The sequence below is a fragment of the Thunnus albacares genome, chromosome 18 (assembly GCF_914725855.1).
Source record: "Thunnus albacares chromosome 18, fThuAlb1.1, whole genome shotgun sequence".
Lineage (NCBI taxonomy): Eukaryota > Metazoa > Chordata > Actinopteri > Scombriformes > Scombridae > Thunnus > Thunnus albacares.
Genome location: NC_058123.1, coordinates 102,063 through 118,448, shown reverse-complemented (window position 1 = coordinate 118,448; position 16,386 = coordinate 102,063). Strand labels below are relative to the sequence as shown.

Below are 16,386 nucleotides of genomic sequence, written 5' to 3'. Positions count from 1 at the left end.
TTCTCTCTAATATTTAATATTTTAGTACAAAATATAAGTTTATTTCAAATGTCATGTTGGGCTGCTTCAATATTTACTATATTATTATTATTATTATTTTATTTTCATTTTATCTGAAAGTTCATTTTATTTTATTTTTATTGATTATCTTTGTGTATTTATGTAATGCATTTTTGTATATATATATAAATAAACCTCTTAAATTTAAAAACATAATTATCTTATTATAATTACTCATTTTCTTTCTTAAACTTTTAGTTTTTAAAATCTTTTTTAAAATTAAGGAACATTTATTTTTATTGTATTTTTTTTATTTTTATTATTTTAAAAACATCACAAATGTTTGAGTGTTAATGATGTTTCCACAGCAGCAGTAGAAGAAGAGACGACCTGCAACAGAAACAGGTAAAGAAGAAGAAGACAGCAGCAGCCGCAGTAGAAGAAGAAGAAGACAGCAGCAGCTGCAGTAGAAGAAGAAGGTAACCTGTGGCAGCATGTCAGACGAGGAAGATGCCGCTCCGGCGGCAAAGACTCGTCGTGTTTTCTACGGCAGCCTGGAGGAGAAGGAGCGCGAGCGTCTGAGTGCTGCAACCACGAGCGGCGGCCCAACTGGAAGTGATGCGGTGAAGGCGGGGATCGAGGCGGGAAACATCAACATCTCGTCAGGTGGGTCGCGTGTTCTAATTTGCATGTTTATATGAACACGTGTAATGTGCTGATTGGACTGCGTGTCCCATGATGCCGTGCAGGAGAGACTCTGGAGATGGAGGAGCGCGTCAGCGAGCGTCAGCAGGAAGCACTCGCTGAGTTCGAGCGGCGGCGGCGAGCTCGACAGATCACCGTCTCCACTGACGATGCCGAGGTGAAAGCCGGCCTCCGAGCGCTCGGAGAGCCAATCACATTGTTCGGAGAGGGGCCAGCTGACCGCCGAGAGAGGTGGGTAAAAAATTAAATCTTTATTTAAACAGAAAAACAATCGCTGACAGTAATTTAACCTCAATAAACAGAGATTAAAGCGGGGGGGGGGGGGGGGGGGCTGCATCCAATCAGATGTTGTTCTTCACCGACTGTCACACTCACAAGCCAATGGGATCGCTGGATCACAGACCAGCGTTGAAACCAGCGTCGCTCAGCTTTAGCTCGTAGTTCTGATTAAACATCAGAACAGAAAGATTCATTTAGTTGAAAACAAGTAAATGATGAATAAAGGTTAGCGACGCGCTAAGCTAACGTTAGCCTCACACACATTATTACACGTTTCATTGTGTCCTGTATATAAACCCACTGGTTATATACATCTATATATATCTCATCACTCTTCACTTCTTTACACTATTTGTTTCCTGTTTACTGTTGTTGCACTCAGAGCTTCTAAACCAGACTCACATTGCTTGTGTGTGTAAACAAACTTGGCCTAACCCTAAACCCCCTAACCCTAAACCCCCTAACCCTAAACCCCCTAATCCTAAACCCCCTAACCCTAAACCCCCTAACCCTAAACCCCCTAACCCTAAACCCCCTAACCCTAAACCCCCTAATCCTAAACCCTAAACCCCCTATCCCTAAACCCCCTAATCCTAAACCCTAAACCCCCTATCCCTAAACCCCCTAATCCTAAACCCTAAATCCCCTAACCCTAAACCCCCTAATCCTAAACCCCCTAATCCTAAACCCTAAACCCCCTATCCCTAAACCCCCTAACCCTAAACCCCCTAACCCTAAACCCCCTAATCCTAAACCCCCTAACCCTAAACCCCCTAACCCTAAACCCTAAACCCCCTAACCCTAAACCCCCTAATCCTAAACCCCCTAACCCTAAATCCCCTAACCCTAAACCCCCTAATCCTAAACCCCCTAATCCTAAACCCTAAACCCCCTAACCCTAAACCCCCTAACCCTAAACCCCCTAATCCTAAACCCCCCTAACCCTAAACCCCCTAACCCTAAACCCCCTAATCCTAAACCCTAAACCCCCTAACCCTAAACCCCCTAACCCTAAACCCCCTAATCCTAAACCCCCTAATCCTAAACCCTAAACCCCCTATCCCTAAACCCCCTAACCCTAAACCCCCTAACCCTAAACCCCCCTAACCCTAAACCCCCTAACCCTAAACCCTAAACCCCCTAACTCTAAACCCCCTAACTCTAAACCCCCTAATCCTAAACCCCCTAATCCTAAACCCCCCTAACCCTAAACCCCCTAATCCTAAACCCCCCTAACCCTAAACCCCCTAATCCTAAACCCCCCTAACCCTAAACCCCCTAATCCTAAACCCCCTAATCCTAAACCCCCCTAACCCTAAACCCCCCTAACCCTAAACCCCCTAACTCTAAACCCCCTAACCCTAAACCCCCTAACCCTAAACCCCCCTAACTCTAAACCCCCTAACCCTAAACCCCCTAACTCTAAACCCCCTAACCCTAAACCCCCTAACCCTAAACCCCCTAACTCTAAACCCCCTAACCCTAAACCCTAAACCCCCTAACTCTAAACCCCCTAATCCTAAACCCCCTAATCCTAAACCCCCCTAACCCTAAACCCCCTAATCCTAAACCCCCCTAACCCTAAACCCCCTAACCCTAAACCCCCTTAACCCTAAACCCCCTTAACCCTAAACCCCCTAACCCTAAACCCCCTAATCCTAAACCCCCTAACCCTAAACCCCCTTAACCCTAAACCCCCTTAACCCTAAACCCCCTAACCCTAAACCCCCTAATCCTAAACCCTCTAACCCTTAACCCTAAACCCCCTTAACCCTAAACCCCCTAAACCTAACCCAAAGCCAGACTCACATTGCTTGTGTGTGTAAACAAACTTGGCCTAACCCTAAACCCCCTAATCCTAAACCCCCTAACCCTAAACCCTCTAACCCTTAACCCTAAACCCCCTAACCCTAAACCCCCTTAACCCTAAACCCCCTAACCCTAAACCCCCTTAACCCTAAACCCCCTGACCATAAACCCCCTAATCCTAAACCCCCTTAACCCTAAACCCCCTAACCCTTAACCCTAAACCCCCTAATCCTAAACCCCCCTAACCCTAAACCCCCTATCCCTTAACCCTAAACCCCCTAATCCTAAACCTCCTAATCCTAAACCCCCCTAACTCTAAACCCCTAACTCTAAACCCCTAACTCTAAACCCCTAACCCTAAACCCCCTAACCGTAAACCCACAAGCCTAAACCCCCTAACTCTAAACCCCCCTAACCCTAAATCCTTAACCCTAAACCCACAACTCTAAACCCCCTAACCGTAAACCCCCTAACCCTAAACACCCTAATCCTAAACCCACAACCCTGAACCCCCTAACCCTAAACTTGCAACCCTAAACTTCTAACTCAAAAGCCCTAACTCTAATCCTCCTGCAGAGCTGAGAGGACAAACTGCTGCACCAGCTGACTGACAGAAACTCACTGAACATAAAATTTGCATGTCGGCTTAACAGGATGAAATCAACAGTGTTTGTTTGTATTGACTCATTGATACAGTTAATAATATAAGAAGCTGCTCAGATTCACTAAACACAGAAAGTTTTAACTACTAGAGACGATGTCTGGAAGATGTTTCCACAAGGGATGTGACTGATAGCTGAAGGATAATTAGAGTTGCTGTTAGTGTAGAGTTGCTGTTAGTGTAGAGTTGCTGTTAGTGTAGAGTTGCTGTTAGTGTAGAGTTGCTGTTAGTGTAGAGTTATTGCTAGTGTAGAGTTGCTGTTAGTGTAGAATTGCTGTTACTGTAGAGTTGCTGTTAATGTAGAGTTATTGCTAGTGTAGAGTTGCTGTTACTGTAGAGTTGCTGTTACTGTAGAGTTATTGTTAGTGTAGAGTTGCTGTTAGTGTAGAGTTACTGTTAGTGTAGAGTTGCTGTTAGTGTAGAGTTGCTGTTAGTGTAGAGTTATTGCTAGTGTAGAGTTGCTGTTAGTGTAGAGTTGCTGTTACTGTAGAGTTGCTGTTACTGTAGAGTTATTGCGAGTGTAGAGTTGCTGTTACTGTAGAGTTATTGCTAGTGTAGAGTTGCTGTTACTGTAGAGTTACTGTTACTGTAGAGTTACTGTTAGTGTAGAGTTGCTGTTACTGTAGAGTTGCTGTTACTGTAGAGTTATTGCTAGTGTAGAGTTGCTGTTAGTGTAGAGTTGCTGTTACTGTAGAGTTGCTGTTACTGTAGAGTTGCTGTTAGTGTAGAGTTGCTGTTACTGTAGAGTTGCTGTTACTGTAGAGTTATTGCTAGTGTAGAGTTGCTGTTAGTGTAGAGTTACTGTTAGTGTAGAGTTGCTGTTAGTGTAGAGTTGCTGTTAGTGTAGAGTTATTGCTAGTGTAGAGTTGCTGTTAGTGTAGAGTTGCTGTTAGTGTAGAGTTATTGCTAGTGTAGAGTTGCTGTTAGTGTAGAGTTGCTGTTAGTGTAGAGTTGCTGTTAGTGTAGAGTTATTGCTAGTGTAGAGTTGCTGTTAGTGTAGAGTTGCTGTTAGTGTAGAGTTATTGCTAGTGTAGAGTTGCTGTTAATGTTAACCCTATAATCCCTGTAACTGTAACCTATTGCTGGAGACTGTAGGAACCACCAGTAACCTGCATACTGGGAGCGCAGTGTTCTAGTGGGATAATAGGGTACTATGACCATTAACCCTTGGAATTAGGTGGTCTGACTGCTCTGAGCATAAGTGATCAATAAGTGAACAATAAGTGCACATTTTCATTAGATGACCAGCTCAGACTGTGGAGCTATAGAGATATTAATTATTGTAGAATAATCAATGAAGAATGCAGAGCTTGGTACTGGGGGCCCATGGTGTGGAGCTTGGTACTGGGGGCCCATGGTGTGGAGCTTGGTACTGGGGGCCCCATGGTGAGGAGCTTGGTACTGGGGGCCCCATGGTGAGGAGCTTGGTACTGGGGGCCCATAGTGAGGAGCTTGGTACTGGTGGCCCCATGGTGAGGAGCTTGGTACTGGGGGCCCCATGGTGAGGAGCTTGGTACTGGGGGCCCATAGTGAGGAGCTTGGTACTGGGGGCCCATAGTGAGGAGCTTGGTACTGGGGGCCCCATGGTGAGGAGCTTGGTACTGGGGCCCCATGGTGAGGAGCTTGGTACTGGGGGCCCCATGGTGAGGAGCTTGGTACTGGGGGCCCCATGGTGAGGAGCTTGGTACTGGGGGCCCATAGTGAGGAGCTTGGTACTGGGGGCCCCATGGTGAGGAGCTTGGTACTGGGGGCCCATAGTGAGGAGCTTGGTACTGGGGGCCCCATGGTGAGGAGCTTGGTACTGGGGGCCCCTCCTGAAGCCTCAATGAAACAGAATGTTTATTCTTGGTGTTTCAGACTGCGCAGCGTTCTGTCTGTAGTCGGTCCAGATGCTCTGAAGAAGTCCAGGAAAGAAGAAGAGAAAGCCAAGAGATCCCAGGAGGAGGTGAACACACATATATACGCGCACACACACACGCACACACACACACACACACACACACACACACACACACTGAAGGAACAAAATACTGAATTGATCAAATATAAAATTAAATTGAGCTAAAAATGTAACAACTAAATTCTGAAGCTGAAAGCTCCAGAAAAAAATCCAGTAAGTGGACGTTGAGTTTGGGCTTTTTGTGGCGTTTTCAACATTGAGCAGGAAGTGTGACTAACAGAGTTACACATGTACCGTATTTTTTCTAATAGTAATCAATTAAAAGTCAGGTCTCCAATAATGGCCGACACAAACAAATAAAGGACCCAAATACAGGCCGGGGAGGGAAAACCAGGATGGATTGAGGCCGTATTCAGACCAAATCAGGTGTTGCTGCGCACAGCTGCAGGGTTGTACGGTAGTGTTCGGGGGTGTGGGTGTGTTTATTTAAGCTCTAGAAAGTAACTGCTGTGAAACAATTTGATATTTTTTTTATTGATCTGATTCATTGCTTTCTTACCAGCTCCAGCTCTTCATTCACTCTCTAGCCCCCTCTCTGACCACAAAGCCTAACTTTACTTTTAACACTACCAAATGAAATGTCCACCCCGCTCCTCTTGGTGCCTGTTATAATATGACTGTGGTTTGAAGTAATGTACAAGTGCCACAAGATGGCGGTAGCTATAGCTGAAGTACCATATAGGACCTGTGCAAGTGTCAGTGACTAGATTTTCCATAACACCAATGCCACAACACTGTAGAGAGCGAACATGGCACCAACCAGACGGAAGTTTGACATCAAATTCAAAGAGAAAGTTTTGCAATTTGCGGAGGAAAATTAAGGAGCGAAAGCTGCAAGACATTTTGACACTGACCCAAAAAGTATCACATTCTGGGAAAATCAGAAGCGTGAGCTGCTGTTAGCTGACAAGAAGAGAGCACGGCTAGCTGGAGGTGGGAGGAAGAAAGTTAGCTTGGAGCTGGAGAGACAGTTGATTGATATTTGATATTTGACTGTGCTGTTAACTGGCTATTAATGTTTATATCCAGCTTAACGTTACCTCAGATTTGTTTAGGTTTTAACTGACACTGGCCATATTTCCCCTCCAGTACGTGACCGGTCATACTTCACACAAGTCATATTGAAATGTGTGTGCAATGTTTCATAATAAAAGTTCGGAAATTAAGGATTTTAATTTTATTAATAGCATAATGCAGTAACAAACATTTAACAGAGCAAATGGAAGCAGATCAGAAAACAGGGAGGCTTTGTACTAAAATATGAGCAAATATACTTATCAAACTGAGGGAATTAGGAATAAAGGCCTCTCTCTAATATAAGCCTGCTTCCAATAAAGGCCTCTCTCTAATATAAGCCTGCTTCCAATAAAGGCCTCTCTCTAATATAAGCCTGCTTCCAATAAAGGCCCCGGCAATAATTAGAGAAAATGCAATATGTAACATATGTGTCATACAGTCTTCATCTGTCAGGGTTACTGTATGAAGATCTTGTCACTGATAGTTAAACATGTTTCTGACCAATCACAGTGTCAGCAGACGTGGTACCATGAAGGTTCCGCCTCCCTGAAAGACGCTCGGCTCTGGTTGGCCAAATACTCTCTGCCCCGGTGAGTCAGTCACAAACTGACCAATCAGTCAGCAGAAGACAGTACCATAGAAACACAGGCCACACTGTGTCTGAATGTGGTGTTAATAAAGTTTTTGAATAAGAGACAGACTGTGTCTGAAATCACTTCCTGTTTACTATATAGTGCACTACATTCATCTCCACCATTTATTTAAGTGTCTGGAAATATATCCACTATATAGTGTCCATGACATGCTACTTTCTGCTAACAATCCCACAATGCAATGCTCCACATTTTAAAGATGTGAAAACTACCGTCATGTGACTCTACAGCTGATGGTGACGACACAAAATAACAACGATGAGTTAATATTTTTCTGTTCACTTCTGAGTAAAGTATTAAATGTCTGTTTATACGAGGAGCAGTGAACGAGTGAACAAGGGAGTGATTTCAGACTCAGCACGTTTCCTATGTAGCGCCATATTTACCCGCCGCCGTTTCATTATTCTGAGGGTGTAAATGTGTCCATACTGTCTCCCACAATGCATTGCTCCATGTTTATACATGTGAAAATTAATGAGTGTCATATAGGGATGAGCAAAAGAGTGTGTGAATGAGTGAACGAGTGTGAACGAGTGAAGGAGAGTGTGAACGAGATTGTGAAAGAGTGTGAACAAGTGAACGAGATTGTGAACAAATGATGGATAGTGTGAACGAGTGAAGGAAAGTAAACGAGTGAAGAAGTGTGTGAACGAGTGAAGGAGAGGGTGAACGAGTGAAGGAGGAGGTGAACGAGTGAAGGAGGGGGGTGAACGAGTGAAGGAGGGGGGTGAACGAGTGAAGGAGTGGGTGAACCAGTGAAGGAGGGGGTGAACCAGTGAAGGAGGGGGTGAACAAGTGAAGGAGTGGGTGAACCAGTGAAGGAGGAGGTGAACGAGTGAAGGAGGGGGTGAACGAGTGAAGGAGTGGGTGAACCAGTGAAGGAGGGGGTGAACGAGTGAAGGAGGAGGTGAACGAGTGAAGGAGGGGGTGAACGAGTGAAGGAGTGGGTGAACGAGTGAAGGAGGGGGTGAACGAGTGAAGGAGGAGGTGAACGAGTGAAGGAGGGGGTGAACCAGTGAAGGAGGGGGTGAACCAGTGAAGGAGTGGGTGAACGAGTGAAGGAGGAGGTGAACGAGTGAAGGAGGGGGTGAAGGAGGAGGTGAACGAGTGAAGGAGGGGGTGAAGGAGGGGGTGAACGAGTGAAGGAGGGGGTGAACGAGTGAAGGAGGGGGTGAACCAGTGAAGGAGTGGGTGAACGAGTGAAGGAGGAGGTGAACGAGTGAAGGAGGGGGTGAAGGAGGGGGTGAACGAGTGAAGGAAAGTAAACGAGTGAAGAAGTGTGTGAACGAGTGAAGGAGAGGGTGAACGAGTGAAGGAGGGGGTGAACGAGTGAAGGAGGGGGTGAACGAGTGAAGGAGTGGGTGAACCAGTGAAGGAGTGGGTGAACCAGTGAAGGAGGGGGTGAACAAGTGAAGGAGTGGGTGAACCAGTGAGGGAGGGGGTGAACGAGTGAAGGAGGAGGTGAACGAGTGAAGGAGTGGGTGAACGAGTGAAGGAGGGGGTGAAGGAGGGGGTGAACCAGTGAAGGAGGGGGTGAACGAGTGAAGGAGTGGGTGAACCAGTGAGGGAGTGGGTGAACGAGTGAAGGAGGAGGTGAACGAGTGAAGGAGGAGGTGAACGAGTGAAGGAGGGGGTGAACGAGTGAAGGAGGGGGTGAACGAGTGAAGGAGGGGGTGAACCAGTGAAGGAGGGGGTGAACGAGTGAAGGAGGAGGTGAACGAGTGAAGGAGGAGGTGAACGAGTGAGGGAGTGGGTGAACGAGTGAAGGAGGAGGTGAACGAGTGAAGGAGTGGGTGAACGAGTGAAGGAGGGGGTGAACGAGTGAAGGAGGGGGTGAACCAGTGAAGGAGGGGGTGAACGAGTGAAGGAGTGGGTGAACCAGTGAAGGAGGGGGGTGAACCAGTGAAGGAGTGGGTGAACCAGTGAAGGAGGAGGTGAACGAGTGAAGGAGGGGGTGAACGAGTGAAGGAGGGGGTGAACGAGTGAAGGAGTGGGTGAACCAGTGAAGGAGGGGGTGAACGAGTGAAGGAGGGGGTGAACGAGTGAAGGAGTGGGTGAACCAGTGAAGGAGGGGGGTGAACGAGTGAAGGAGGGGGTGAAGGAGGGGGTGAACGAGTGAAGGAGGGGGGTGAACCAGTGAAGGAGTGGGTGAACGAGTGAAGGAGGAGGTGAACGAGTGAAGGAGGGGGTGAAGGAGGGGGTGAACGAGTGAAGGAGGGGGTGAACGAGTGAAGGAGGGGGTGAACGAGTGAAGGAGGGGGTGAACGAGTGAAGGAGGAGGTGAACGAGTGAAGGAGGAGGTGAACGAGTGATGGAGGGGGTGAACGAGTGAAGGAGGGGGTGAACGAGTGAAGGAGGAGGTGACTCAGACAGCCAGAGAGATTGTAACATTGTAACAAAGTGAAATGAAATGTGATTGGCTGTGACTCCACAACTCCTGTGATTGGTCCATCAGGGCAATGAGGCGTCTGGAGGCTGCACGCGCTCAGAAGGATGTTACCGAGGCAACCAGGACGATCCGGCAACAGGAGCTGCACAAGAGCCTGAGAGTGAGGAGACGAGTTATTAATGAACACATGAAGAATATTATTTATTCTTTTATTATTAACAAACTTTTCTCCTCCTCCTCTTCCTCCCTCTCCTTCTGTTTCCTTTCTTCCTTCTTGTTCTTCTCTCTTCTTCAGAATCTGAACAACTTCTGCAGTCAGATTGGTGATGATCGACCAATCAGCTTCTGCCACTTCAGCCCCAACTCCAAAATGCTAGCCACTGCCTCCTGGTAACAAGCCCCACCCCCTTTATCACTATTACCACATAGGGAGTTAGCATAACTGTCTTGTCAGCTAGCATTGTAACACATATTAGCATTAGCAGGCACAGGAATGCTTGGATTACTGTTAGCATTTAGCATGTTGAAATACACATGTTGCTGGTATGCTGAAGCTAATGCTGACATGCTAACATGCTAATCCCCCAGGAGCGGTCTTTGTAAGCTGTGGTCCGTCCCCGACTGCAACCTGATTCGCACACTGAGAGGTGGGCGGAGCTTCATATGTTAATCACTAAATAAATGTTTTCATTCTTTTATCGGGAAAATATTTGTTTTGATATGTATCGTTTATTTATATATAAATAAATACATACACACACATACACAGGTGTTTACTATCTAAATATTACTATATTTACTACGTATATTATTACTATTATTATTATTATTATTATTATTATTATGTGTTCTAATGATGGTACCTTGAATTATTAACATGTAGGTTTTATATTTTAAACATTCTTACGTGCAGATTTTTCACTTTAATCTCCTGTAGCAATGTATATTTTATTAAACGACCTACAGGATTCTCATTTCATGTGAAAAGTAACTCTGACTCCGCCCCCTCTCCGTCCCTCCTCTCTGATTGGCTGAAGGACACAACACCAACGTGGGCGCGGTCGTCTTCCGTCCGCAGGCCGGAGTCTCTCTCGACCAATCAGATGTCAACTTGGCCTCGTGTGCTGCAGACGGATCAGTGAAGCTGTGGAACCTCGACAGGTAGGAGGCGAGGAGACGGAGGGAGGGAGGGAGGAGACGGAGGGAGGGAGGGAGGAGACGGAGGGAGGGAGGGAGGAGACGGAGGGATGGAGGGAGGAGACGAGACGAGGAGACGGAGGGAGGGAGGGAGGAGACGGAGGGAGGGAGGGAGGAGACGGAAGGAGGAGACGAGGAGACGGAGGGAGAGAGGGATGGAGACGGAGGGAGGGAGGAGACGGAGGGAGGAGACGGAGGGAGGAGACGGAGGGAGGGAGGGAGGAGACGGAGGGAGAGAGGGATGGAGACGGAGGGAGGGAGGGAGGAGACGGAGGGAGGAGACGGAGGGAGGGAGGGAGGAGACGGAGGGAGAGAGGGATGGAGACGGAGGGAGGGAGGGAGGAGACGGAGGGAGGAGACGAGGAGACGGAGGGAGGGAGGGAGGAGACGGAGGGAGAGAGGGATGGAGACGGAGGGAGGGAGGAGACGGAGGGAGGAGACGGAGGGAGAGAGGGATGGAGACGGAGGGAGGGAGGGAGGAGACGGAGGGAGGAGACGGAGGGAAGAGACGGAGGGAGGAGACGGAGGGAGGAGACGGAGGGAGAGAGGGATGGAGACGGAGGGAGGAGACGGAGGGAGAGAGGGATGGAGACGGAGGGAGGGAGGGAGGAGACGGAGGGAGGAGACGGAGGGAGAGAGGGATGGAGACAGAGGGAGGAGACGGAGGGAGAGAGGGATGGAGACAGAGGGAGGAGACGAGACGAGGAGACGGAGGGAGGGAGGGAGGAGACGGAGGGAGGGATGGAGACGGAGGGAGGGAGGAGGAAGGAGACATTGTCCATTCACTCTGTCTGTCTCTGTGGTTGCCGTAGCGATGAGCCAGTGGCGGACATCGAGGGTCACAGTGAGCGAGTGTCTCGAGTGTCGTGGCATCCGTCAGGAAGATTCCTGGGAACGACCTGGTAACAACAACAACACACACGTCTGTTTGTTTACAGTTATGATAACTCATGGTGTCTGTTTGTTTACAGTTATGATAACTCATGGTGTTTGTTTGTTTGTTTACAGTTATGATAACTCATGGTGTCTGTTTGTTTACAGTTATGATAACTCATGGTGTTTGTTTGTTTGTTTACAGTTATGATAACTCATGGTGTTTGTTTGTTTACAGTTATGATAACTCATGGTGTCTGTTTGTTTACAGTTATGATAACTCATGGTGTTTGTTTGTTTGTTTACAGTTATGATAACTCATGGTGTTTGTTTGTTTACAGTTATGATAACTCATGGTGTCTGTTTGTTTACAGTTATGATAACTCATGGTGTTTGTTTGTTTGTTTACAGTTATGATAACTCATGGTGTTTGTTTGTTTACAGTTATGATAACTCATGGCGTCTGTGGGATCTGGAGGTTCAGGAGGAAATCCTCCATCAGGAAGGTCACAGTAAAGGAGTCCACGACCTGCACTTCCATCCTGACGGCTCACTGGCTGCTACCGGGTAACAAATACACGCTGTACTGCATAACGTAGCGGGTAACAAGTACACGCTGTACTGCATAACGTACCGGGTAACAAATACACGCTGTACTGCATAACGTAGCGGGTAACAAGTACACGCTGTACTGCATAACGTAGAGGGTAACTAGTACACGCTGTACTGCATAACGTAGAGGGTAACTAGTACACGCTGTACTGCATAACGTAGAGGGTAACTAGTACACGCTGTACTGCATAACGTAGAGGGTAACAAGTACACGCTGTACTGCATAACGTAGAGGGTAACTAGTACACGCTGTACTGCATAACGTAGCGGGTAACAAGTACACGCTGTACTGCATAACGTAGCGGGTAACAAGTACACGCTGTACTGCATAACGTAGCGGGTAACTAGTACACGCTGTACTGCATAACGTAGCGGGTAACTAGTACACGCTGTACTGCATAACGTAGCGGGTAACTAGTACACGCTGTACTGCATAACGTAGCGGGTAACTAGTACACGCTGTACTGCATAACGTAGAGGGTAACTAGTACACGCTGTACTGCATAACGTAGCGGGTAACAAATACACGCTGTACTGCATAACGTAGCGGGTAACAAATACACGCTGTACTGCATAACGTAGAGGGTAACAAGTACACGCTGTACTGCATAACGTAGCGGGTAACAAGTACACGCTGTACTGCATAACGTAGCGGGTAACTAGTACACGCTGTACTGCATAACGTAGCGGGTAACAAGTACACGCTGTACTGCATAACGTAGCGGGTAACTAGTACACGCTGTACTGCATAACGTAGCGGGTAACAAATACACGCTGTACTGCAGAACGTAGCGGGTAACAAGTACACGCTGTACTGCATAACGTAGCGGGTAACAAATACACGCTGTACTGCATAACGCAGCGGGTAACAAGTACACGCTGTACTGCATAACGTAGCGGGTAACAAATACACGCTGTACTGCATAACGTAGCGGGTAACAAATACACGCTGTACTGCATAACGTAGCGGGTAACAAATACACGCTGTACTGCATAACGCAGCGGGTAACAAGTACACGCTGTACTGCATAACGCAGCGGGTAACAAATACACGCTGTACTGCATAACGTAGCGGGTAACAAATACACGCTGTACTGCATAACGTAGCGGGTAACAAGTACACGCTGTACTGCATAACGTAGCGGGTAACAAATACACGCTGTACTGCATAACGCAGCGGGTAACAAGTACACGCTGTACTGCATAACGTAGCGGGTAACTAGTACACGCTGTACTGCATAACGTAGAGGGTAACTAGTACACGCTGTACTGCATAACGTAGCGGGTAACTAGTACACGCTGTACTGCATAACGTAGCGGGTAACAAGTACACGCTGTACTGCATAACGTAGCGGGTAACTAGTACACGCTGTACTGCATAACGTAGCGGGTAACAAGTACACGCTGTACTGCATAACGTAGCGGGTAACAAGTACACGCTGTACTGCATAACGTAGCGGGTAACAAGTACACGCTGTACTGCATAACGTAGCGGGTAGCTAGTACACGCTGTACTGCATAACGTAGCGGGTAACTAGTACACGCTGTACTGCATAACGTAGCGGGTAACAAGTACACGCTGTACTGCATAACGCAGCGGGTAACAAGTACACGCTGTACTGCATAACGTAGCGGGTAACTAGTACACGCTGTACTGCATAACGTAGAGGGTAACAAGTACACGCTGTACTGCATAACGTAGCGGGTAACTAGTACACGCTGTACTGCATAACGTAGCGGGTAACAAGTACACGCTGTACTGCATAACGTAGCGGGTAACAAGTACACGCTGTACTGCATAACGTAGCGGGTAACTAGTACACGCTGTACTGCATAACGTAGCGGGTAACAAGTACACGCTGTACTGCATAACGTAGCGGGTAACTAGTACACGCTGTACTGCATAACGTAGCGGGTAACTAGTACACGCTGTACTGCATAACGTAGCGGGTAACTAGTACACGCTGTACTGCATAACGTAGCGGGTAACTAGTACACGCTGTACTGCATAACGTAGAGGGTAACAAGTACACGCTGTACTGCATAACGTAGAGGGTAACAAGTACACGCTGTACTGCATAACGTAGCGGGTAACTAGTACACGCTGTACTGCATAACGTAGAGGGTAACAAGTACACGCTGTACTGCATAACGTAGCGGGTAACTAGTACACGCTGTACTGCATAACGTAGCGGGTAACTAGTACACGCTGTACTGCATAACGTAGCGGGTAACTAGTACACGCTGTACTGCATAACGTAGCGGGTAACTAGTACACGCTGTACTGCATGTACGGCATTTTAATTGTTTACGATCTAATTTTATTCCATTTTAATCAAACTAATTAACTTATTGATCCTCTCTCTCTGGCCCCTCCCTCTGGCTGTGGACCAATCATCTGACTGTCTCCCTGTGTGGCCCCGCCCCTGGGTTTCGTCCAATCAGAGGGCTGGATGCTTTTGGGCGGGTGTGGGACCTTCGAACGGGACGCTGTGTCGTTTTCCTGGAAGGACATCTGAAGGAGATCTACAGCCTGCACTTCTCCCCCAACGGGTCAGCCAATCACAGGAGAGCACAGGGAACACACAGCCAATCACAGGAGAGCACAGGGAACACACAGCCAATCACAGCAGAGAGAACACTCATATCTCACCTGGTTGTGTTTTGTTCTCAGGTATCACCTGGCAACAGGAAGTGGTGATAACACCTGTAAGGTCTGGGAGCTGAGGAACAGGAAGTGTCTGTACACAGTCCCCGCCCACCAGAACCTGCTGTCAGCTGTCCGATTCCAACGTAAAACTTTATTGAAACTCATTAACTCAACATAAAACTGTTTAAACTTTATTTAAACTGTGAACAAGTTCCAGTCTGTGACGGAGGCTTCGCTCCTCTGTTGTTATTTATCTGATTTCCTTTGATTTGTCTGTTAATTCATTTATTTCTGTGCAAGTTGTTTTAATGTTATGTAAGATTCATGCAGGTGTCTGACGTTAGTAACAGGCTGAACTGTGATCATATTCTAATTAAATTAACTCGTTATGTAACGGCGAGCAGGCGGCCACATGTGATTACAGTCCAGCTGTTTTATCACAGCACAGATTGTTTCATTCATAATTATTATTTATTATTTTCTGATGATCAAGTTTGTTGTTAGAAGTTTGTGATAGTGATGAAATGTGTTTGTTGCTTTACAGCCTGCAGAGTTAATAATCAGAGGAGGTTTCATGTGAATACGTGATGTCACCGTAACGTTATTAAACCTGACGATCATCGTAAAGCAGAATACAGATTTGGTTCATATTTATTGATCCTAAACTCAGTAAAGTTTCACTTTATTTGCATTTTAATTTGACTGTAAAGTGTCAAAAATCATCTTTAGATACAAATAATCGACTGAACACATCAGTCAGTTTCCTCTGACGTGTTTGTTCATCAGACGATGTCGACTTGTTGGTTTTACTTCTTCATGCAGCTCAGGTTTCAGTTATTATGACGTAATGACGCTTCCTTCTTTGTGTCTCTGACATCACTTCCTGTTTGTGCGTGTAGCCACAGACGGTCACTTCCTGCTGACCGGAGCGTATGACAACACGGCGAAGGTTTGGAGTCACCCGGGCTGGACGCCGCTCAAGACGCTCGCCGGACACGAGGGAAAGGTACGTGTGCTGTGATTGGTCCGTTCAAAGGTTGCTGCTGATTGGTGGAAACATCGCAGGTTCACGAACGTCACAACTGTTGTTATTTTCAGGTGATGGGCGTTGACGTGTCACCTGACGGCAAACTGATCGCCACCTGCTCCTACGACCGAACCTTCAAACTCTGGCTGTCTGAGTGATGTCACCAGTGATGTCACCGGTGATGTCACCAGTGATGTCACCGGTGATGTCACCAGTGATGTCACCGGTGATGTCACCAGAGCAAATTTTCTCAGTTTTCTGAAAAAGAAATAAATTGAAATATTGTTTTTTGTTTTTTAATAAAATAAAGTTGAGATGTTGGAATTGTGTTTATTTTATATATTTATATTACATCATGTGACACATTTTATATATTTATATTACATCATGTGACACATTTTATATATTTATATCACATCATGTGACACTTTGGGTTTTTAAACATTATTTGATCAGTTATGGATTTTTTTTAAGGGTTGTTTAGAGACTTTCTCTCATTAAGGACTGTTTCCTGTTTAATAGTGTTTCTCACCTTTAATGGTGAAACCTCAGCA

At 46.7% G+C, this 16,386-nt stretch overlaps 1 protein-coding gene across 1 annotated transcript; it reads left to right on the top strand.

Moving 5' to 3' along the window:
• Positions 1-477: 477 nt before the first annotated feature.
• Positions 478-16,152, top strand: prpf4 (PRP4 pre-mRNA processing factor 4 homolog (yeast)). Its single transcript, XM_044332751.1, has 14 exons — positions 478-666; positions 750-936; positions 5,312-5,399; positions 6,942-7,021; positions 9,540-9,633; positions 9,769-9,863; positions 10,062-10,120; positions 10,511-10,634; positions 11,483-11,572; positions 11,988-12,110; positions 14,601-14,708; positions 14,830-14,948; positions 15,705-15,811; positions 15,904-16,152. The coding sequence occupies exons 1-14, from the start codon at positions 495-497 to the stop codon at positions 15,988-15,990; spliced, it is 1,533 nt and encodes a 510-aa protein (XP_044188686.1). The 5' UTR covers positions 478-494; the 3' UTR covers positions 15,991-16,152.
• Positions 16,153-16,386: the final 234 nt, after the last annotated feature.